At 40.3% G+C, this 25,112-nt stretch overlaps 1 protein-coding gene across 4 annotated transcripts in view; it reads left to right on the top strand.

Annotated features, from left to right (window-relative positions):
* The window catches only part of LOC103465716 (transcription factor SOX-6-like), a 154,491-nt gene extending 129,672 nt beyond the window's left edge, over window positions 1-24,819 (top strand). For 2 of the 4 annotated variants that reach the window (XM_008410809.2, XM_008410806.2), the window contains exons 11-16: window positions 1,023-1,206; window positions 2,674-2,870; window positions 13,857-13,965; window positions 14,754-14,924; window positions 17,496-17,709; window positions 20,858-24,819. In XM_008410809.2, the coding sequence (XP_008409031.1) occupies window positions 1,023-1,206; window positions 2,674-2,870; window positions 13,857-13,965; window positions 14,754-14,924; window positions 17,496-17,709; window positions 20,858-21,203 (1,221 nt within the window). In that variant the 3' untranslated portion in view covers window positions 21,204-24,819. The remainder of the gene's footprint in view (window positions 1-1,022; window positions 1,207-2,673; window positions 2,871-13,856; window positions 13,966-14,753; window positions 14,925-17,495; window positions 17,710-20,857) is intronic. The other 2 variants (XM_008410807.2, XM_008410808.2) reach the window with 1 other exon arrangement.
* The last annotated feature ends 293 nt before the right edge of the window (window positions 24,820-25,112 follow it).

Here is a 25,112-nt window from a genome sequence, read left to right as displayed (position 1 = left end):
AACCACATGTGTTTGTGGGGCACAGCTGCAGCCGGCGTCACAATAGGCCGGCGTCAGAGCTGGCCGCACTCAAACAGTGGAGCAGAGCCCCACCCTCTGCTAACCTTTACTGTGCATGTACTACCCCCACCCACATTAAACACCCTCACTGTTTTTCCACGACAAGGCTCATCCTAAACTCCTCTCCTCGACACTTTGTCAGCTGCAAATTGGATCCGTGTTTGTGACGCGTTCGCAGCCAAACCGAAAATATAGACACAGACACCAGTGGTGGGCATATTTGGTTTTGTTTTTTGCTAATGTATAGTTACAAGAATTGATTTGTTCTGTATTGAGATAGTTCTGTACAGATTAATTCTGTTTTTTTTTTGCTTGTTTTGTATTTAAATGTCTCAGATCATCCAACAGATCTTTCTATCATGGATAACTTGAGTAATTACTAAAGTTAGTTTTAAGATTTAGTTTATTAAAAGGAAAAGATCTACCTTATGATGGAGTGTTGCAGCCATGTTAAGGAAAAAATCTAAAATTAAAAAAACAAAAATTATGAAAATAAAGTAATAAAATTATGAGAATAAAGTTGTAAAAATATGAAAATAAAGTCATATTATAACATTAAAAAATCAGTATTACAAGAACAAAGTTGTACGAGACTAAAGTCAGAATAATATGAGAATAAAGTTGTAATAATATGTCATAGATGTCGTAATATTACCAAAATGAAGTCATAATATTTTGACTTGTATTATTTTTACTTTAATTTTGACTTTATTTTATTTATTTTGGCCAATTTTAAATGTCAGATATCGTATCGGAAGTGAAAACAGTGGATCGGTGCAATCCCTAGTCAGAAAGTGCAAACAAGGCAAAAAATACAAAAATATCTGGCTTTATGCCTTTAGTTTTCTGTGGAGCATTTCTAAAATCTCATCTTGTCGTGTGAGTCGTATATCAAGCCCCAGCGGGTATGTTGAGCAGAACGCATGTTTACACCCCGAACATCTCTTCTCTTTTCCGGACAGGAAGAAGGATCCACACAGCCATTGAACCTCTCCGCCAGACCGAAGACGGCCGAGCCGTATCGCTCTCCGACGTCTCCCACGCAGAGCCTGCTGCCCGGAAACAAGACCAGCCCAGGTGGCCTGGGCAAGGGTCGCATCCCGAGCCCCATCTCCATCCCCAGCATGGGCCGAAACACCTCCCTGGGTAGGTGGCAGAAACATCCCGCCGGACCGAACCCCGCTCGGCCCAAAGTCACGTCGTGTGTAAACACACTTCCTCACGTCTACACCGTACATCCACCACCCCTCTAACAAACACATCCTCGCTTCCGTGTGAARAAAAAAAAAAGTCCCTTTAAATGGAAAAACAAAAACATCACGCAGCCAGACGCTTCGCTCCTCCCTGCCACCCACAGACACACTGTGCTGCGCCGCGTGCGCCCGAACGACTGCAGACACCTCAACCCCACCAGGAGACCTCTGTGTGTGTGTKTAAAATCTGAGTGAGTGTTTGTGTTTTACAGGAGTCCAAAGCCCTGTATTTAGCCCCAATGAAAACCTGGCAGCGGAAGCAGTGAAACCCAGCACACGTTATTTGGTTTTTAAGAGCTTCCTCGCATTATTGTCTGCCCGCGCTAGACCTTTTATGCCCCTACCTCTGCTATCTGTTATTAAGGCCAATCTAAAGCCTCTCATTATACCACTCCCCCCGCTCCCCACCTCTCGCCCACCACCCTCCACCTCAGAAAACAATTTCACCGGCTTCTCTATTGTGGCTTTGAGGACGAGACGCTTGTGTTCTCTGCAAAAGTTATTTTTCACCCGTTTTTAGCGGCCACCCAAGCGTACAGTGCCTCCTTTACTCGTCTGCTAATTAAACAAGGAGGGCAGCGGAAACTTTACATCCTTTTTTTCTTTTTTTTTTTTTAACTTCTTTTAATTCCTGAAGTGCGCGTGTGGGGCTTCAAAAGTGAAGAGTGTGGCGCACAAACAAGCAAAGCGGGAGGGAGGGAGGTTCTCCTCAGTTCCGAAAACCGGAAAACAACACGTGCAGACTGTGATGTGAGCCCAAAAATCTGATCTTGTGTATTTAARTGTTAAAATATCCCCTACTTTAACCTAAACTAATTGATCAAAAAAATAAGAGGTTTGCCACAGAAACAATTCTGAAATCAACACTTAAAAAAACAAAAAAAATTATTGAATATTATTAATATTATTGAATAAGTAATAATCTGCTAACTCCACAAGCAGATTATTTCTCTTTAAACAACACATTTCCTCATCGTATAAGTGGAAAAGATCTGCCAGTGGAACTAGAACGTTTTCATCAATATTAAGGAATTACTCACTTCAAACAATCTCTTACGGTGCTGAAAAGTTCCYAATAARTTAGTTTTGTCTTATTTCAGCTGTAGAGAGACATTTGCACTAGAAACTAGACCAAAATGACTTGGTGAAATTGTGTTTCTGCGGTGAAGGTCAAACCAGGCTCTGTGACAAAACAGGAAGGACATTTTCTACCAGTTATCTAACATCCCAATTCCACTTTTCTACTTTTCTTTTGTAGACTAAATGCAGTGATTTAGACTCTTAAGATGCAATTTTATCTAACATTCTTGTATGTAAATCAAGTGTGTCACTGTTCTTCTTCTGCTGTGTCCGTGTGCAGACATCTTGTCCAGCCTTAACTCCACAGCGTTGTTTGGGGACCAAGACGCGGTTATGAAAGCCATCCAGGAGGCGCGGAGCATGAGGGAGCAGATCCAGAGGGAGCAGCTCCACCATCAGCAGCAGCAGCCGGGCCACCAGAGTCTGGAGGCCAAGCTGTCCGCACTCAGCAGCATGAACCTCAACAACAGCAACAAGGTTAGAGGGATGTGTGTGTACAAGTTAGGACGCGCCCACTCTTTTTACCAATGACTTTTACAGGAGTCAGTAAATTGTAATCTCTTCAATAATACCAAAACTTAAAGGAGCAGTATTGTGTAAAATCAAAATTTTTTTAGCTTTACATCAGGTTATTTTATTCCCTCATTCAAAAACACACCTGGAGTGTTGCTTTGACTCTTTCATGCATGTTTGAGAAATACTTTAATCTCCCGTGGCAGCCATTCAGCTGTACAACCTAACCCCGCTTTCGAGGCGCAGCTCCTCCTCTGAGCTCCAATTTCCAAGCTTCTCAGGCTCTGAAATACAGAGCAGCTCTCCCACTCAGCTCCTTCAGACTAGCTGGCAGCAATTAGCAAACACCTGGTGGAACTGTGCATCTGCTGAGCTCATTAAAGGAGCTACTTCTCAGTTCAATGCTGGTAAAAATGTTAAAGGGTTAATAGAGGTGCCATGTTGTGATGACTTACTGAAATTTCAGAAAGTTTTTAAAGAGACAGAAGCCCAATTTTAAGGTGTTAAATTACAAAGTAAAATTTCTTTAAAGTCATTCTAGATACRTACAGCATTTTTATAACAACTGAAATTGGTATAGTTACTTAATTGTGCTATAAAATGATACTATATGACTGAAAAACACATAATACTGCCCCTTTAAAAATKTCTACATYAACTGAAACCTCTTTCTTACATCGTGCAGTTGACTTCATAACATCCATACCTCTCTCTTTACCACAAAGCTAGTTTGACATAAATGTAATATAATCATCCAGCCCTACCTACCCACATGGACTTCATGTGGGTAGGTCYGGACTGCATCGGGTACACCTTCCCAGTTCTTAGTAGTTAGTTCCTCATGGCATTGATTCAACAGGATGTTGGAAACATTCCTCTGAGATATAGGCCCACATTGACATAATGGCATCATGTAGTTGATGTTGAATTGACTCAAATCTCCCTTTTCACCTCATCCCAAAGATACTCTRTTGGAGAGAAGTAATTGTCATGTTYAAGAAACTGGTTTGAGATTATGTGTGTTGTGAGTCATCAGATTATGGGTATAGTAGGATCATATAGGGGTGGACATGGTCAGGAATAGCGCTTTTTCATTCATACTGACTAGTAAAAGTGCTTTACACTAAACCAACTTCCACCCATTCACACTCACAAAATCGCACACACATATAAACCAAAAATCTGGTCATTAGGCAATTTGGGGTTAAGTGACTTGCCAAGGGGCATGTGGACAGGTGGTGGGAGAATACTGGAAGTGACCCAATAAACTTCCCATTACAATATGACTGCTCTGWCACTAAGTCTTAGTTGCTCTCAGTCGCCTTTAGTTGTTACCWATMGTCCAAAAGTGTAAGAAGAAGCTATCTCCCACTGGATTATGCTAACCCCACCAGCCTGAACCCTTTAGTCAAGACAGGATGCCTTCCCTTAGTAACATAAAATTATGGCTTTGACCTATAAAAGTCACAACTGAAATTAGATGTTGAGACAAGGCAACGTTTTCCCAATTTGCTGTTCAGTTTTGCTGAGCCTGTGCCAATTGTAGCCTGAGGTTCCTGTTCTGAGCAGAGTAATACCCAAGGTTCAAGGTATGATATGTCTCTCATTCATTKATGGTATTCTACATAGCATGGTCGTCATGAGTAGCTACTAAATTTGAGCTGCTGTTGCCCTCAGGAGACTGTAATCAGTCTGATCTTTGAAATTAATAAAGAATTTTTGCTCACAAAACTACTGCTGACTGGACAGTTTCTTGTTTCAGACAATGTTCTGTAAACCTGTGAGAATCTTAAGGAAAATCCCACTAAATCCACAGTTTTCTGAAATGTTTTGGCCAATCCATTTGGTATCAACAAAAATGCAATGTTTGCAGTCATTGAACATGACATTGTCCTCTACGTAACTGGGATCCAGTCCTGGATATGAAGTCCAGTTGTTAGCACGTTGTAGACGTATCTATGCTACAGCTACCTACTGTTATYTATTCTGTACCATCAAGTAATGAAGGAACCTGATGAACCCAGTCTTTTTAATCCAGTGTACGGCCGAAGGTAAAACACCAAACGCCTCTGGAATAGTCACCCAAAAATCAAGTTGTATCCAGCCTTTCTCAGCACAAACCAGTGTACATGAGCCATATGTTACCAAGTGTTAGCAAGGACTTTTGGTCAGTTTAAAATACGTTACACATAACAATAATGTAGCAGCTTCGACCTGCTGAAAGGATTCTCCATTTCTCCCTCTGAAGCATTGGTTTCTGTCTCTGTTGCCCTAAAACATACACTTTCTTGGAGAAATGGCGATGCGCAACTCCGTGGTTCTGAAGCCCCTTCATTCCTGTGGCGCATTTTTCTTTTGTATTACCTTGGCTGAGTGTCCGGGGTTTCTCCTCAGACAGAGCCTCGGTCTGAGGAATATTCATGGATGATATTTGGTGTCATTTGGCTCGGGCTGCTGCTGCTCTTAAGAACTTCTCTTTTTCTCCTCTCGTCTCTCCGGCCACCCAGAAGCCAAGAGCTTTGAAGAGAGAGCAGCTGGGCCAATGACAAGTGATGGTTTTGGCGTGTTAGTGTGTGTATGTTTGTGAGCTTGCCCTGACTATGTGAGTGGGGCTTTTTTTCCCTCGGTTTTTGATAGATCATGTTAACATTAGCCTATGTTCATGTGTGTGTCTGTCTGCGTGTGTTCGRCCTGGTTGGGGCATTTTAGCCCAATTACAGGGTGTGTTTCAGAGACAAATTCTCCTCCTCTAGAGATGTTCAGATCARAATTTTGTAGGAATATACCGATCTTCAGTTTTTACAAAGCTTTGACCAGCTAATAACTGGCCTCCCAGTTTAGAGTCAATTTAATGTTTATCAACTGACAGAGGCTCTCTCTGCGTTTCCATCTCAAATGTGAGCAAGTCGGTTTCCTGCCAATKTTGAAAGAACACAAGTTCGCAATTGCGATGTTTCCATTGGCTAAGAAATCTTGTGTTTTTATGCTTGTTCACACATTAAGTCGGTTAAAATTGTGGCAGTGACAGATTTTAACCGAACATATAATGTTCATAATATGAACATTATGAGATATGTTCATATTTCAAAATGTTATTTGCAGGACCTGCTCATGCTTACGTATGATACGTTTGCTGATCAGGGAACATTGAGTTTCTCACAGGCCAGCAAATAGTCAAGAGCAAAATGACACCATTCGTCCAATTCGGTCTCTAGACATTTCTCTCCTCAGTCTCTTCTGCTCATTTCTGTCCATCGGGGTGACCAAGCTAGAGTCTTTGCACTGAGATCTCATATCCACAGAAGAAATTCACATTCCAAAACATCTTCAATCAGTCTGATCAGCCAATCATGGATTCTTAGGATCAGACATTCTGGGGGGAAAAAAAAAACAAGGGGGGAGAACGCGATTAGGCTGACTCTCCTGTGCAATTGATCCCATGTTGCTCAAAACCAAGCAGATAAAAGGGGAGGAGAGGAAGTCATAAATATTTTAGGGGTGGAGACTTTGAACCCTCCTCAACCCCCAAGTAGGTCATGATTGGTGCGCTCTAAGGATGGGCTGTTTTTGAATCTTCTGGACTTGTTTGGCTTGCATCTTTAGGAAGAAAAACATCCGAAATCTGGCGAAGAAGAAGAAAATCCAGCGCCGTACACAACTTTTGCTCCCGAGTGGGTTTTTCTTTATGAGTCATTATACCAGTAAACACTGAAAAACTCATAAGCATAAATTATATAACAGCTGCAGATAAATTCCTTATGAAAGTTTAATGTGACTTGTCTGCTGCAGGTCCAGCTGAAAGTACCACGGAGATGAGTTTGTGCATCAAAGCGATTTCTTTTTTCTTTTTTTTCTTTTTTTGCTTACAGTTAAAGTCAGAAACAGTCACACGTTAAGGTGGGCGAGGACCGCTGCAAGTCGTTGAAACTCGACATTTTCCAACTTTATAGGAAACAAAAACCAAAGCAATGCAGTTATTTAGTTTACAGCCGCCCGCCTACAAATAAAAAGCTCACTGGGAAAGTTTTAGTGATTGTTTCCGCCGGYGCTTGTTGTCATGTTGCTGTTTGCCACCTAACAACAGGCACTCGGGCCGTTTCTCTTCTCAAACGTAAATGCATCAAAAAAAAAAAAAAAAAAGGAAAAAACCTCGACAAACAAATCTGTTGGTGTCGATGTTTTTCTTCTTCTTCTTCTCCTTTTTCCCCCCAAACTCCCCAAAGACTTCGCTCCGTCTTAAACAATTCMTGRATGGAACTTGCCGGAGAGACCCAAGAGTGTGACTCAACGCTTCCACCTTCGGGAGGCTAAAAGAGCGCCACTCTCTCTTTACCTTGGACCGCCCTTTGCTTTCTGTTCGCCGAATAAGTTTCCGACTCCCCTTGAATATTTTAAGGCTCGGTCCTTTTGTTTTATGAGGCCACACTGACAGTGGATTTGGGTTTTATTGAGGAAAAGGGGCAAACGCTGAAACCGATACCTTCGGTGTTGAACGTTGAGCTATTCGTTGCTCCAGCTGACTCGGCTCAAACCGAGTCGCCGGACGGCATTTGTGTTTGTTTCGTTGTGTGTGTATTTTAGTCCCATAGCATTTCTCTGAGACGTAAAAAGCGATCCGAGCCTTCTATCTGTGTGTGTGTGTGCGTGTGCGTGTGCGTGTGTGTGTGTGTGTGTGTGTGTGTGCGTGCGTGTGTGGGTGTGTGTGTGCGTGCGCGTGTGTGTGTGTCCTGGCTCTGCGCTGGCCTTGGCCATGTTAATGTCATTATAGCTGGTGTGCAGACTACAGGCCCGGCCAGTTAGTGGCATTGTTGAGTATCACCTTACGCTTACGTTGCTTCCAGCTGGCCTGCGGCTGCCWGGGCTCACAGAAATAGTCGCTGTGTTTGACTGTGTGGGTGCGCACAAGCATGTGCAAAAAAGAAAGAAAAAGAGCRTGCACSCTCATTTTTATCTCAACAGTCACAAAGCACTCAATAAGCCCTGTTAAGCATCTGAAAGACTGGAGCGTTTAAACTGCTCGCTTATTACGTGATGACAAACTGGACGTGGTCGTTTGTCACGTTACAACGTAAGAACAAAGAGGCTTTTGGGTGAATCAGAGCAAAGTCAGTCCTGCGTAATGAATTGGTGTTCTTGGTATGATATGTATCTGGCTGAACACCAGCAGACTGGATCCAAAAGCAAAAGTGGTTTAAATTTATACATCAGTTAAGAAAGGACATAAATACGTCTGTTTTCTTGCTCATAGCTAGACTGATAATCTCATAAATATGGTTTATTTGAATTTTGCTTCATTGCTTTTAGCAACAAGGCAGTTCAAAGTAAAAACATAATGTAGTAGCTAATTATGAAAGAAGCGATAAACATTACGTTTTGTCAAATGTCATCACAAAAAACCTTCAAGCAAATATACGTCAAATATTTTGATAAATGTTCCAGTTCTTATTATCAAAGGCGACTCTAAACAGGTGGGTTTTCAGTCTTGATTTAAAGGAAGTCAGTGTTTCGGCAATTTTGCTGTTTTCTGGAAGTTTGTTCCAGATTAATGGAGCATGGAAGCTGAATGCTGATAGCCCATGTTTGGTCCTGGTTCTGGGGATGCAGAGTAAGCTAAAACTAGAAGACCTGAGTGGTCTGGAAGGTTGTTACCATGGCAACAGGTCTCACCTGAATCGATTACCAGGCCTCTGTATTACTGATGAGATGAGTCGGAGCAAATCTTGTAGGACGCCGACGCTTGAGGAGTGGAGCTGGACATCCTTGTTGAGGTTCTTTGGTGTATAGAGCAGTTCATGGTTTAATTAATCAAAGTTAGGTGCACCGGTCCAAAAGCATCATAAACCCACATCATCATCCGTCCACTGCTGTGTTTCACTACAGATGGTTTGACGTCTTTGAGCTAAAATTCTTTGTTTGGTGTTTTTCCAATCACCCGTCAACACGGATTAATTTTTTTATATACATATATACTCTACATTTTACTGCATTCATTCTCAGATCTTGCTTAAAAAAATTGTTTTCTCCTGGCAACTCTTTTTAACAAACCACACCTGAGAATGTACTGTACTATGACATTTATCATGCCTGAAGAGTCTAAAATTCATTTCCTTGGTTGTTTGCAGTTTTTCTGAGCATTTCTAACCAAGGGGTAAATATATTGTAGTATTAGCTTCAGGAAAGATTGACAACTGTCTCAAATATTTTTCTCCTGTGAGTGAACTTTTTCACGATTGAATGGTGGACTTTGAATTGTTTCTAAATGGCATTTGAACCCTTTCAGGTTTTGGGCTGCAGATAATTGCTTCTATGAGATTTTTGTTGATGCTACCACATAACTTAATGCCCCAGATTCGGAAAACTGCCAAAACTCCTTCTCATTATTCATTAAATGAGCTCACTTGATTATCACTCGTTTAAATAATGTTCCTACATTTACTCCTACGTCTGCACTTCAATGCAATGGGTGGATTTTTCCATTTAGGTTTGCTTTTTTAATTGAAATTTGATTTTATGACCCGGTAAAGACCAGGGGTGTCAAGATACATAAAAATCATACAGTTAACAGAGGGTGTTCTTTTTTTTTAATCTATAACTGTTTGCCATATTAAGAGAAATTTCACTGCCAACAGAGCGTAGATGTTGTTCCACCTCCAGTGTTTCATTTACGACCATTAAAGTTACTTTCAAATTCCCTTTACGTTGGCTTTTCAAGGACCGATCGCAATATATGTACAAATTTTGCAGTTTACAGGAAGCATAAATTTTGGGCTCTTTAATTTAATACGACCCATTCCACAGAAAGTCTTTTGTATGTCCAATGTTAGCGTTGGTCAGCACACTTGCACCGTTAAGCAGGAAAGGTCTAGACCGAGGAGAACAAGTGACTTGGTTCTTCTTTTTTTAGGAAGCGTGCCCAATGAAACCAGGAGTTCTGATTAAAAAGAGTAACAACCATAATTTTTCTTCAAATGATGTCTGAATGATATATGCTGAAGCAATATATTCAACAAAACTGAAAGTGGAACCTTCAAATAGCCTTTTGAGTGTTTTCTTATTAGGAAAATTGGCCTCAAGGGGCTGGTAGGTGGGAACAAAAGGCCTTGAATTGGAGAAGTTTTGGGGGAAAAAAGAGAGAAGAAAGGGGGGTGAAAAAGACAGAGTAGGATTGACTGACAACTCTATCAGCTGAAGAAAATCTGAAGAAGGAAAATGGAGAAAGAAAAGAAAGGGGGGCCTTAGGAGGTTGCCAAAACTTGATTGGTCCTGGAGGAGACAGTAAACGGTTGCGGGTCAGCTGGAGGGAGGCTGCGCTGGCAGAAAGCAAGTTGTAACTGTGGTAATGAGCTCAATACAGTATGAATTAAAAGAAGAAGAAGGAAAAAAAAAACACACTGCAAAGTTTGGAGCATTGCCTTGGCAACGGTGGCGGGATGCGAAACGACAAAAAGAGAAGAAACCGAGCAGAACAAAAAGAGTCGAGCCACTCTTAAATTTAGAACTACACAGCTACTAGAGACGGCCGCATCAGCTGCTGGTATTTGTCTTTTTTTTTTTCTTTTTTTTTTGGGACAGATTAACATTTTCAAAGCGAGTCTTGCACTTCTTTTCGACCGCTTTCCTCTTTYGCTTCTGTGTATACACGCACTATAATGAGAGACATCTATTACCGTACTCCAAAAAAGGGCAAYGATCCAGTCAGAAACCAGCAAACGCGCCGGCCAAACCTATTTCAATCTCAGCTAAACAAAGGGAAGACAGCTCCTTATTGCATTTGCCACAAAGGGACTTTAAAGAAGACCGAAAAAGGAGAGCGACCGCAAAGGGAATATGTTGAGAATCGTTGACCCGGGGGCCTGTCGTTAATCTGCTCGTTGGATCTTCCCAAACTCTGCTGATGATGTCTTGGTCCATTTAGCAAAACCCCAACTTTTTTTTTCTCTACTTTTCCGTTGGTTTCCTCCCATTTGCCGCAGAGTCATCTTTCCAAACTGTTTAACCTGTTTAAACATTGCGAACTATAGAACATCTGACATCCAGCCTTTATGGACAGATTGCCAAGATTTTTCTSGCCACATCTTCAGAAAGAGGCATCATCCGATGCGGCCTTCCACAAGCCATCCTTTGGCAAGGCATGAGCCTGAACGGGAGGTTCTCGGTGGACTTGAGTGGCTATTCTTCTTCTTTAAGCTGGTTTTCCATTCCTTACTTTATCTTACTCCGTCGCTCTCTCCCTCTCTTTTTCTCTTTTCTTTAGTCCTTTGTTAGGAGGTTGCTTCCTGTGGTGAGCGTGGCACTGCCCAGGCACATGTTCTGTGGTAGGCCTGATTACAGCCCTGCTGTAGTGCTGACATTGGCCTGCACCAACTCCTCATCTATAAACACGCACACACGCACACACACACACAAATTCGGTGGGCCCTAAGTTCCACCAACTCTGCCAGCAGCTACCGCGGCATGACTTCACCCAGCAACCATTCTTTGCGTCAAACAAAATGCCTCTGTCACCAGAAAAAGAACGGGAGTTAGGAGGGAGGGAGGACAGAGGCGAGGGGGGAAAAAAGAAGAGAAAAGAAGAAAGGGAAAAGAAGGGAAGAGTGTAGGATGTGCAGYAGCTGTGTGAAGGAGTTTGATGTGTTCGGACGCACTTTGGGATAATTTTAGCCAAGAAGCAACCGAAGACGAGCCTCTCAGAGATTGTCTATAAAAGTGGAGTGGCAGGTAGATTTGCCAAATTAGAGCAAGCATGTGATAATGGGAAGATGAAGAACACAAAGGATTAGTCTAGCCTCAAGCTAATGCATCAATTAGAYGATGATTTAGGTCGATGTTTGATGATTTTTGAATATCAGCTATTTAGTCTACAGCCAAGTAAGTGCTTGGCTGTAAACAAGGTGCAGAGCTGGGAGGTGCTAATAATATCTTTTGGCAYAAGATCTTCTGGGCAATATTCTCAATATTTTCTAAACTGAACACAAAAGAAATTTGTGTTTGCTCGATGTTTCTCTTTTCCTATAACAATCCTTGACAATATATCCTATACTGTTGCTCACTTTTTTCATAGACATATCTCAGTGTAATTTTGCCATCATTCATGACTCTGAGTATTTTCAAACCTGATAGTTCGGTAGACTCTATTCAAATTGGGGACTAAAGTGTTGAATGTTTATGACAGTTGTCATTCGGTAAATAATGACACTTTTAATGCAAAGTTGCTCTAAAAGTTGCATTAAAAGTCCATTAAAAGTGTCAAATCTGTATGATTTTGTAAATAATGACAATTTAATGCAAAGTTGGCATTTTTGATGGACTTTCAATGCAACTTTTAGAGCAACTTTGCAATAAAAGTGTCATTATTTACCGAATGACACTTCATGACAACWGTCATAAACATTCATAAAAACGTCTTCATGTTCATGACAGATGTTATGTCATGTTTATGACAGTGTCATGTCAGTCTTATGCACACCCCTTCAAATAAAGTGTTACTGAAAGATGTATGAGATATATTGACCTTTCTGAAATACAAAATACATTTTGTAAGCATTGTGAGGATACTGCAACTGGCTAACCGTTAGCTTTGAACTGGGTAGTTGGAAATTACTTCCAAGCTATTGGGGCAAACCTAATTTTATTCCATTTTTCAATAACCTTGACTGCATTTGATCATATTTTCTTCAAATTTTGCGTTTTCACAAAATGTTAGTTTAAAAAATATATATTTCCTCCCACCCCCAGGCATCAATTGTTTGGCATTATCTGGACGTGTCATCACATTTTTACATTCTACAAGTAAACCCTAGAAGAACGTTCAGTCAACTGCAGCTTAGTAAGCAATGCAGTCGCACGCACTCTGAGAGCAGGTGGCTCCCCTGTCGTCATTTGCACTGGGGGATCTCTTTCCTCTGAAGGATGTGTGTGGAGCTGAGCAGATCTGCACATATGCATGGGTATCAGATGAACAGTGTCCACCACCAGATATTTAGAGGCTCAAGTACATACAGAAAAAGCTATCTCTTAATCCATCTCATCTCAAAATATACATTGATTTTTCACATTATAGATTCCAGGCGAAAACGATATGAGCCATATAGATCAAAATGATTTGAATRGAATGTTAAAAATGAAACCTGGAGATGTAGGTATTATTAATTTAGTACAGTGCAGGAAAATCATTGATGAACAATTCAAAACCATTGCTATTCTTTTTTCTCACTACGCTACACACAAACCCATTGCCACGGAAACTGACTGACAACAGCCCCACTAATTTATCAGGATTTAGCACAAAAAATATATATATTTCCCTCACAAAGAACAGAACATTCAGTCCATTGCAGTGTTATATCTTCAGGCTTGATGTTTATTTTTGCAATTATTAACAAGTGACAGTCTGAACACAGCGGTGGTTAATTAGCTAATTCAAACACCTGCTCTACTGATCATCTGTTAGAGAGTTGATGTGTGGATCACCTTTTTTTAACTGAACCGAAACACAGAGTTCTGCAGCAAATCTACAAGTTAAGGTTGTCAAAGTCAAGCTAGCATAACTGACCTACTTCTCTCTCCCTCTCTATTTTTATTCAATTACATTTTTTTCCTGACCTGTGAAATGTGATACTATTGAACCTTGTTATCTAGCTGTCATAGTATTGACAATTAGTTGACACTTAATAGCAAAGCACAGCGTTTCTTACATATTATGAGTACATTTAAGCTAAAACCAATGATAGTCATAATCTGTGAGCGGCTTTTTGCCCCCCAACAGAACGCTGGAGGTCAGAATCTTGCTCATGTGACGTCGCGTTGTGACGTGTCTATAACAAAAACCCTATTTAAAGTAAACAAACAAGGCTTGACGTGGTGGGGTAGCAAGTGAAGCCTGGAAGCCTGCCAGGCTCAAAATACACTGGGGGAAGCCCTCAAGTTTATACAGGTTTTCCTTTGTTGCAGGAGCGGCTTCACTACGAGACTCTCAGCCAGCATYTGGGGAAGCTTGGGGAGGACGCAGGGAAGATGGTCCATCGAGTCATCGACCTGACGAGACCAGAGGATCTGGATGGTGGGTGCCTCTGTTGGACCTCCACTTTTTAACCAAACTTTTCCTTTTTTGCTGCATGTTATCTGTTTTTTTTTTTGTTTGTTTTTTTTTCTGATGAGATTTATAATAATCCAGGCAATTCAAAATCATTGACAGATGTATCAAAGGTAGATCAACAAGTGTTGGTATAGATATAGGTGGCCTGCTCCAGTAGTTTAGTTGGTTCCAGGACCTCACTGAAGTACGCCGGTGTCTGGTGTCTTTGAAACATTTAGATGACATTAGCTGTTAAAGTGTGCTATTTGTCTCCAGTGTGCAAAACCAAAGCCGGACTGAGCTTAAGGCAGTCCGGCTTTGGGCTGCCTTCACGATGCCTAGAAATGATGAGAAATGACATCTGAGTACCTCATGTTCCATACGGYTTGTAGTAAGCATTCTGCACAGCATAAAATATTCTCCCTGGATATTGCCTTGGATCACTCTGACCTCAACCCACCTGTTTCTCATAAAGCACCAGTGTTTACACAAGATGAGAAGCTGAAGAGTACTCATCATGATTTAGTTTAGAGGCAGAGGATAAACACGGGAGCCTGGGGACTCAGATAGTATCAGTCAGGAGCAAACCGACTACAGCGTGCAGCGTTCATGTCAAGAAGTGGAGGGCATCCCAGAAAGACCTCTCTAGACTTTTGTTGTACTCCTCAACCCAACAGGGTTAAATTATTTGTCAGACTTTGTTTTTTYWGATGGAAAGATGGGAAATGAATCTGAAAAATATAAAGCGAATGTCTTTGTTTGTCGTCTCTTAGGGAATAATATCACAGAGGCACGGGTGTTCAGAGAGGCACGAGGCAGGAACAGCAGCGAGCCCCACATCAAGAGGCCCATGAACGCCTTCATGGTTTGGGCTAAAGACGAGAGGAGGAAGATCCTGCAGACCTTCCCCGACATGCACAACTCCAACATTAGCAAGATCCTGGGTGAGAATCTTGACTAGTCCACTTTGGTCAGAGAATGTTTATTTCACTCAAGTTTGCTGGCAGACTAAACTATRAACTCCATCACAGCAACAGCTAAAACCAGTATCAACGTTTTAAAYGCCTTTCCTTAACCAAAGGGTTAAAGAATGTATCAAGGGAGGGGGCACAGGGTCAAGCAATGCCCAGTTCCAGACTGGAAAAGGCAATGGTCTACCAATTAGACCTTAAGGTCAAACAAAATGAAAATGGTTTATTAGTTTAGTAGTTATTTCTTGCCATAAACAGATACATCACTAGCATTGTCCATGTATTTGCTCAATTTGACAATTTTGAAACTAAATGTATTTAATGGGAACACGTCAATTTCGGTTTGTCCTGCCTGTCTCTGTGTTGCCCTGCGACACATTGGCGTCCTGTCCAGGGTGACCCCCGCCTCTTGCCCGAAATGTTTGCTGGATATAGGCACCAGTACCCCTCCTGACCCCACTAGGGACAAGGGTGTACAGAAAATGGATGRATGGAATTTTTTTATCCACATACTATTGTTTGTTGATGAAAAGTTTTGGCACTAAGATGAGGAAGAATAAAACGACAGGAAGTTGTGGCGCGCCATRTTTTTTAATGACTTATTGCGTGAACAAACTAATTGAAGTGTGATATAGTTTCTTATTTGATGGAAACATTGTGATTGCGACATTGTATTTTTTCAACATTAATGGAATACTGACAAAGTTTTGTGCACATCTGTAATGGAAACGCAGCTACGTAAACGACAGATGACATAATTGTCGGTGTTCTACTCATCTGACGCACATTATCAATATACATTGTCTGGGCGTTGTTCCAAACAATAAGYACTATTTTTGTAATGCTAGCTGTGCTAATTGTGCAGCTAGCMCAATTAGTACTAGCTAGAATGCTAAATACATGTGAGATCTGTCATTGTTTTGTTYGCTTTAAGGCCTGTCTAAAGCTGCTTCATYCTGGCAGGTCAAAGTTTTGCAAAACTGGATTAAAAAACCAGGTTTAATTCGTAGGAACAACTTTTCTGCTAACTCAACCGAAGATATCCTCCCTCCCATCCCAAGATAAAGTAACGGGGGTTTTTTCCGGCGCTCTCATTAGCTTACCCTCCCTCTGTATTTCACAGTTCACAGGGTTCCTTACCAACAAGCTGCAGATTATGAGAGGCACTAATGTGTTTTTCAGGCCAGGAACGCGGCACACACAGAGCTCCACTGTGCCACCTTGACTCGTGTGATGGATGCATTCAGTTGAAATCCTTGTGGATTCTGACCTCCTCCACACAGATATCCATTCACGCTGCGCTGAGCGTAACGGCTGTTTCTCGAAGCATTCCTAAGACCTCCGATGTCCAACGCAGAGTCGGAGCCAGCAGAACGTAAATGCTGCTCCTGAGTGAACGGACCGCTTTTTTTTTTCCTTCAGAGGTTCTATGGTGTTGACTTGGTTTTGATTAACAGGCGTCATTATTTCAGTGAAGAAAACTGGGAATAAGTCCTGTCGGCCGTTATTATGCTTGTGTAACAAGACTCCAAGAGAGAGAGAGAAAAAAAAAGAAATTGTGTACGTGTATATGACCGTACGTATACAGTGCATTTCCTTCCAACACAAAAACACAGCTGGACTTTTTGGGGGAGAAGGTGGGTGGCAGGCTCGAAACAAACTCCCCTGTGTTTCCTGTGTCACAAAAGTACAAGGAAAGTTTGTGATGAACCTCGATAAACAGACAAGCGAGGCTGAGTGTGTATAATCAAAGTGCTTCACAGATGTGCTGCCTTCCCGCCGTAAAGACCTGGTCCACTTGTTCAGAAGGTCCTCTTTACCAGGAAACAGTAGAAGTACACAATGTATCATTCTTCCTGGGCTGAGAGGGAGCAGACAGGAATCCACTCCTGGCTTTAAACAGCCTCTAATACCTGATGGTGGCTGTCAGGATAATACGGCGGCGTATTAAAACTGTTCTAGGTAGAAAAAAAAAAGAGGAGTACATTTCTGCCATAAAACTCAGTAATTTTGAGTGTAATCTCAAAGTTTTTTTTGTTTGTTTTTTTTTAGAAAAACGCAAGAAAATTTATGATCTTCAAAAGTGGAAAACTTGAGAAAAAAACTCAGAAATGTTCTAGTTCTTTCTGACATTAATCTCAAAACTTCTAAGTTTTTTCTCGCATGTTTTCCTCTTCAAACTCAGAAATTTCCAGGTTTTTTCCTAGAAATTTCTGACATTAATCTCAACATTTCTATGCTTCTTCCTAACAAATGTTCGACTTTTAGAAAAACGTGTGGAAATTTTGATGTTTCAAAAGTCAAACATTTTCAAGCTTTGTTTTGTTCTTATAAAAAAAACTAATACCTTGCCCTAGATTGACATTCAAGTAAAAAAACAACAACAAAAAACAGTAGGAAAGCCAAAATATAGATTACAAATGTATATGTTTTTAAATATGTTATTATTTCATTCTTATATAAAGTTAATTTCTACATAAACTGTATGTTTCAAGTTAATTGTTATATGAAAGAAAAGAAAAAAATTCCAACGCTGCGTTTCAGGTTCTCGCTGGAAAGCCATGACCAATCAGGAGAAGCAGCCGTACTACGAGGAGCAGGCCCGCCTCAGCAAGATCCACCTGGAGAAATATCCCAACTACAAGTACAAGCCGCGGCCCAAGAGGACCTGCATCATCGATGGCAAGAAGCTGCGCATCGGGGAGTACAAGCAGCTGATGCGCTCGCGGCGTCAGGAGATGAGGCAGTTCTTTGTGGGGTGAGTGTGGCTGGGGTTTCACTTTGTGCTTTCTGAGCCAGTTCTAACGTTTCAGGTGACACGTCATTCCTCGCTTGTACTCGTAATCGCAAAAATGACGAGAAAATCACATTTTAGGGATCTATTCAATCAATCGATTTTATTTGTAAAGCACCCGTCATATTAAAAGCAGCTCAAAATGCTGATCTATTAAGATCTTAGAGTAACAAAATGCTGCACACATTTATTGTAAATAAAAAGYGTGGTCAGAGATTGTCACAGTGCAATAACCTTAGCTAAAATTACAAATGTTGTAACATAATTTCATTTAACCTAAAATGACTTGTTCTGCTTCTAAAATAATAATAATAATTATTGAATAGTCTTAATATTTTAAATGTCATCAAATGTTTTAACTTTTTTAAGTGATAGTTTGGAGAGTTTGGAGTGAGAGTTTCTTTTAGACATTCCATTCAGTAGCTAACTCTCATGGCCTTCGTTTAGTAGCATAGGCTAGTTGTTCAGTTCAGGAAGCTGAAGCTAAAGGCTAGCCTTTTGCTAGCTCTTCCTAAAAGAGGTTAGAAGCATTTCAATTCAAACGTAACAAAGGTTATTAATAGCATTCACACAACCTACGACATTTTTTATTAGAATTATTTTAAGATGGCAGACGTATCGCTTGATAGCCTCTAGCTTCAGCCAGTGGACCAACTAATCTGTGTTTTATTTTAAATGAAGACATCAAGAGTCTATTGCAGATGAGATATAAACTATTTATTATGTTTCAACTGAAATTTACTTTCAAAATGCTTAACTTTTCTTTTTTTTGTTTGTGATGCTGCCTGCTTTCTGCTCCTTTGCATTAAACGTTGTTGCTAGCATGCTAACTACTGTTAACATTCTAATGAGAGTGATGTGCGATTTTCCATTAGTTTTCACATCGTTCCATTTCCCCCCTAATGGACAATTTTGTCCGTCGTGACAGGAAAGTGAAAAATCAGGAGTGTGCAGAAACAAGCAGGGGAGGGGCAGCATCATGTTACTCTGTACTCCATACAGTCTGTGAAGACTTCAATCCAGATTTTTATTTTAAAAAGAAGGATTTTATTTTTAAAACATCAGTATTCTAACTTTGAGYATTTAWTTTAGGCAAAATACTTTATGATAAGCACTTTGGTTATTTTGCATTTTATTGTTTTTTTATGTACTTCTGTACAAAATGTTGTCATTTGAAGGTATTTTTAAAAAAAAATTGTAATACAAGAAGGTAAAAATGAACTATCAACATATAAAATGTTTTCTCTTTCCTCAGAGCAGTATTTGTGCTATTTTACTAAATGTTTCGATGACATCYGATTACTTTATTTGAGGCTTTATTCTCTCATGTGTGCTGCACTTGGAACCCTCATGGAAGGTTTGGAGCCCACTGCGGCTCCATCTGCGAAATCCTTCAAGCATTTGCTTAAGAACATTATATTTTTAAGAGAATAGTCAGACCAGAAAGGTAGGGGGCTGGGAGGGGAACAGTGGCATTGTCTTTAATGGGAACCAGTCGCGGCCGTGTTTAAAGCCATCTCAGTGGTCTGAGTTTGAGATGGATCTACCAGAGGCCGCGGCTTGAATCGGGAGCGATTTTTAATAGCTCGTCATTTATTAAATCAGGACAATGGCGGGTGCTTGCGGGCAGCGAAACCAGAGACAGACAGACAGAGTGGAATATGAAATGTAAGCAGATGTTTGAGAGGGGAAAGAGAGCGGGGCAGACGTCACAGGCTGAGTGCCACATTTTCTGTGTGTGTGGTCAAGTAAATGTGAAAAAATGCTCAGGCTCAACCGAGGCCTGGACTTTCAGTTAGAGCCGCGCCGCTAATTCATGGCACAGTCCACACAGCTAAACCAGGGGCGTCTTAATGTGGCAACGAGGACAGGCGAAGACATGTTGGGTGAGAAATGATTTCCCYGCTTCATGTGGTGCGTTTGTTTAAACAGTGTTTASCCTCATCCCATTTATATGTCTGCAGGCTAATTAGCTCATCCTGCTGCTAGCAGGTAGCGCTCAGTGCTAGCGGCAGGCTGGTCCGGAAGACAAGCTTTACACTCAAGTTTGTTTTTCTTTTCTTTTAATCCCAACAGCAGGTTCACATTCAAGAATTTTTAGAAAAACATCCCAATTTACTTTAAAGCTACCATTAACTTCTTCATGTTAAAGTTTTATATCCATCTGGGTTTTGAATTACTCTTTATAAAGAAAAGTAAGCTCACCTTCTCTTGTCATAATTGACTGTGATTTGTATTCAGTTTACGAGAATACTTGAACCCCAGAGAGGTTAGCTAGGCCCCTGCCAAAATGTTAGGAAATCTGTCAGCAGAACACCAACTATGTTCTGTTTGGCTAGCCTGTTAGCATGCTGGTTTCAGCTTTTATGTACCAACACATGGAACAAAAGAGAAAATTAAATAAAATAGCTCTAGTTCTTCAGTGCAGATAAATTACATTTTCTCTTTGTTATAACTCCCCAAATTGTTCCAGTCCATTTTTAGCCTGCTGATGTAGCCAAAATCTATGAGTGACCATGCTGTGCTTGTGCTTGCAGTTACAGTAAAACAAGCAAAAAAAAACAAAAAACAAATTAAAGCAAAACACATATACTCTTTCACTTTTAGGGTGTAATTTTATAAGATATACACATTTCATGTAACATTCGAAAACAATTTATACCTCAAATGGTGACTTAMGCTTATAAAGTAAGTCACCATTTGAGCCAGTTGAGTTTGGGTTGTACTGTAGCAACGGTTGTTTGTTAGCAAAAAGCTAAGACATCTGGCCTTAGAGGAGTTCATGTCGCTGTCTGACTATCTGTGAAAGGTCGCCATGGCAATTAAAAACAAGCTTAGTTCATTATTTTACAGTGGGGAATCTTCCAGAAGTGAAGCCATTGAGTGAATCTGATTCTGTTTAATCGAAATTATTTCAGAACTCGGCAAAGATGTTAAGTTTTGAACTGAAATAGGATGTCTGTGTTTTTGACCTGGACTGTATTTGCATACAGACTTTTAGAATCCACCATGGCGAAGATATGTGTTTGAAGTTGTGTGTTGTAGTTCACCAGAATTTAACATGGGTTTTCTTTCTCTCTCCTTATTTTATTCTATTTTTTTCAAATCTCAGGCCTCAACCCCAGATTTCTCTGGGCAACAGCTCAGGAGGCGTTGGAGTTTACCCGGGCGCGATAACCATGGCGACAACGGCGACGCCCTCCCCACATCTGACCTCGGACTGCTCGAGCACGTCAGCCAGCCCCGAACCGAACATCCCCGTCATCCAGAGCACGTACGGGGTTAAGTCCGAGCCCGGCGGCGGTGGCAGCAACGGTACGGGCGTCGGCGCCATGGATCTCCCCGGTGACCCCGCAAACGGAGACGACGACATGGACATGTACGAGGACTTTGAGGACGAGCCCAAATCGGACTATAGCAGCGAGCACGAGACGCGGGAAGTGGTCAGCGCCAACTGACCACGATCGGGGGGGTGATGAGTAAAAAAAGAAAAACCATGACAAAAACAACGACTCCCTTTACGTCCAGAGACGAACTCTGAGAACAAAGTTCATCACGGAGACCTCCAGGCAGACTTCCTACCGAGCATGCCCAGGCAAGATCCGAAAGACTTGTGGAACAGTGTCTTGACAGGCGCCCCGTTGAAGAAAAAGGGGCCGGCGAGGGAGAAGGTGTCCCACGAACACGACCTCAACAATCATTCAGACTTTGAGCTGACAAGGAGCTGCAGTTTCCTACACTCTGACAATCGTTAAAGGAACAAGAAGAGCGAGAGAGAAAGAAAGCGAGACAACGAACAAATGAGCATCATAACGCGGTGTGGTTTGTAGAGAGCATGCATGGGGTTTTTTTTCACGCATCACAAAATGCTCTTTGACAGCTATTTGGTCTTAAATGTGTAAAAGAGTGTGTTAGTTTTACTATTACGGCGTATTTGACTTTTTGTGACCCCGTTTGGTTTTCTGTTCCATCGATCTCTCTGACAGGTCTCACTGCCTGTACAAACTCTGGACTGTCGGAACTTGAAATTTCAAAAGTTTTTAATATAAATTCTGATTTGTGTTACTTTCTTAGTCTTACCTTAGTTTCATCATAGTGCTAAGCCTTTTCTCCCCTTACAAACTGCTTATATTACGTTACTGTTAGTTGTTTTTTTTTTTTTTAAGAAATATCCCAGCTCAGGTATGATGTGCCAGCTTGTGAATGTCGGGTTTTTTTTCTTTGTTTCCATAGAAGTAGGACTCTTAGATGTTCCATAGATAGGATTTTTCAGACTGTCATTGAAATATAGGGAGTTAAATCCCTTATAATTATTATTATTATTATTTTTATTATTATTAAGGAAGGAAAAACCCATACATTGTACAGTTTTCTTCAGATGTGCCAAACATTCACGTTGTCCCGGGATGTTGTAGTCTTAATTTCCAATGCTGCAAAAAAAAAACGAAGAAAAAAAAGTCTTATACAATCATGTTTTTTCTATCTGGTGTGATAGACTGTTTTTTTTTTTGTTCTTGTTTTTCTGTAAAATGCTGGTTCCCCTCCTGATCCAGTCACAGTCAGAGCTCAGGGAGGACACGTCTTCATCACGCTTTGCCCCAGTCACACGAACGCATAGCTTTGTGTTGCTCCAGGAATCTGTTTCACTTCGAGACACATCGTAGCAGAGTAGCTCATTTTATTTCCAACTGCACTGGTGCTTTCATGAACCATGTTGCTCTGAGTTCCTTCAATCAATCAATCAATCAATCAAATTTTATTTGTATAGCACATTTCAGCAGCAAGGCATTTCAAAGTGCTTTACATAATTAAAATAAAAACAGAAATAAACAGTGAGAAAGAGAAAGAGATTAAAAAAACCCAGTAGAACTGTAGTTCTACTGGGTTCACGCCAAACCAGTTTGCTGGAAGCTCAGCGTAGTGCTGTATCAGCACTTATGACCGTCCCTTTAAATCAGGCTATGGACAGAGGTACTTTTTAGCTTTTTATTTTTTTACATCTTAAATTAATAATTTCTGAAGTGATGGTTTGTTAAATGGTTAGAAGCACTTGATATTTTACCTGAATTACGTGACTCTTATTTACTATAAATCCAGATTAGTTTGAGTTTGAGGCGGCGCGCGCTAGCTTGTCCAAGAGGAGCTGAACATAAAACGGGCTCTTAAGGTTTTAAGACAGGTCTTGTCTCAAAATGTCTTACAATGTAGCCAAATGGTTTTTTGTTTTTTTGTTTGTTTTTTACAAACTATTGCTCTATAAATGCATCCATAAGGATTTTAGTAGGTGATTTATAATTATCTTGAGACTATACATGACAATATAATAATATCTGATACAATACAATAATATCTAATTTAAAAAAAAATCTGTATGTGTATATGTTAATAATAAAAAAAGAAAATCTTCATCAAGGTGCATCTCTACCATAAACTACACTGTTTAGTTTTTTTTTTTTAAAGTAGATGATGAATATTTAAATGAGAAAAAAGAGGTCGGAGGTCGTGCGCTGCTGATTAGCTTCCTGTGTGAAACATATAGAAAGAGTGGAACATGTGAAATGGTTCTGCTCAAACTTGCTGCCTGATGTGATATTCATAGTCAGAAAAATGAAAGGTGTTTAAGCAGTTTGAGTGAGAGCTAGTTTATATTAACACCAGCCTGGTTTTCAGTGAGTTAGTTTCTGCGAGCGCTATACGTTTCTCTCAGGAAACGAATATTTCTGTCCCTTCGCCTCCTACCTTCAAGAAAATCACTGTAAATATGCGTCCAGTGGAAACATAATTACAGTTTAGGCATTTGTAAATTGACATTCCCATGGACTGTTTTTAAGATTGTTTTTCTTTTTAAGATGGTAGAAGTTCATATTTGTCATTGCTCCTCTCGGACTAGACGTTAACTTCAGTCTTCTGGTTTGACTAATCTGGATTTATCCAAAACATTTTTTTGTTCACCTTTCAACAGAACCTCACTTAAAAAAATCATGACCTGCCCCTTTAAGAATTGCTGAGTCCTAAAAGGATGTTTGAAGCTGTTCGTACTCAGAATCAGACGAAAGGTGGGAGAGCCGTCTCAGAGAGGTTCTGCTAAAAAGATGTGATTATTGTAGGTTTTGTGTTTTCAATTTGTCCTAAAATGTCTCCTAGCTTGTTTGCTATAATCGTCCTCTTAGAATAATGTGGAAAATATCTGAAAACTCATACATTTAAAGGCAAAATTAAACGGGTCTGTTATTCTAAAACGATGACCTGTTGTATTTTCGTATAGTTCAAAATTAGCTGGACAGAGCTTTCCTCACCATAATGATGCCGAGGGGAAAATATTTGTGCTCACTCATATGTCAAATCTTTTTTTTTTTTCATTTCAAAAAACTGTTTCCCTGAGTGCTTTTTAAACATTTCTTTCATTTTCTGCTTCATGACAAAATTTCTCCTCACAACCATTTCCATCTGTATTTATTAGAACTGAGCATTAGCTTTAGCTCCTGTTACATTTCTGTCAGCATCATACACATATTAAGCACTGGATATTAATTCTGATGTACTTTTTCTGTTTTTTTTTTTTTTATTGACTAATGTGAAGTTATTGTTTGATTTAAAACATTACAAATTAGTCAAATGAAATCAGATTGTTTTATTTCTTTTTGAGGGGGGCCTCGGTGTTGCCAGGCTCCATTAAAATTGCCATTTCTTTCAAAGCATTTTTTTATTATTATTATTATTATTATTTCATTTATTTAAGCGAACTTTGTTTCTCGCAGCTCTGATCGGGCCACGCCGCCTCTGGTCTCTTTTGACAAAGAAAAAAGAAAAAAAAGGTAAACCTCATGCTCTTGTTAGTCGTGACCTGCGGAGGCAGAGCACACGTTTCCACGGTCACACACATTTTTATTTTTATTCTTTTTGTTTTTTCTTCTTTTTTTGTGATGAGTATTGTATTTGAAATTTCAATTGTGCGTTTTAACATTTCATTGTATTTATTAGCCTGCTTTGGCTCTAAAAAGTGTCAGTACAACTTGGTGAGAGAGACAATCTGAAAAAAAATATATATGAATAAAAAAAAAGACTTCAGATTAATGTTGAAGTGTTATTTGCTATGTGTGTGTGTGCGTGTGTGGGTGTGTGTGTGTGTGTGTGAAAGCAGTGGGACAGGTAGTTCTTTATACATTTCTATTTCCATTGCTCTAAATGGAGCTCACTTTTTCTTTTCTTCCAAGAATCTAATAATTTCCAACACAAGGCTTTCTGTTTCCAAAGCCTGACTATTCCCCTCAGTCTTTATATTTTTGGTGGCCCATTACAGTAAATGTGGCCTATTGTTCCACTGTGTGTGTGAGTGAGGTAACGCTACACACACTGACTGTGCTGCG

This window comes from Poecilia reticulata, linkage group LG6 (genome assembly GCF_000633615.1).
Source record: "Poecilia reticulata strain Guanapo linkage group LG6, Guppy_female_1.0+MT, whole genome shotgun sequence".
Lineage (NCBI taxonomy): Eukaryota > Metazoa > Chordata > Actinopteri > Cyprinodontiformes > Poeciliidae > Poecilia > Poecilia reticulata.
This window is presented reverse-complemented; position numbering and strand designations above follow the sequence as displayed.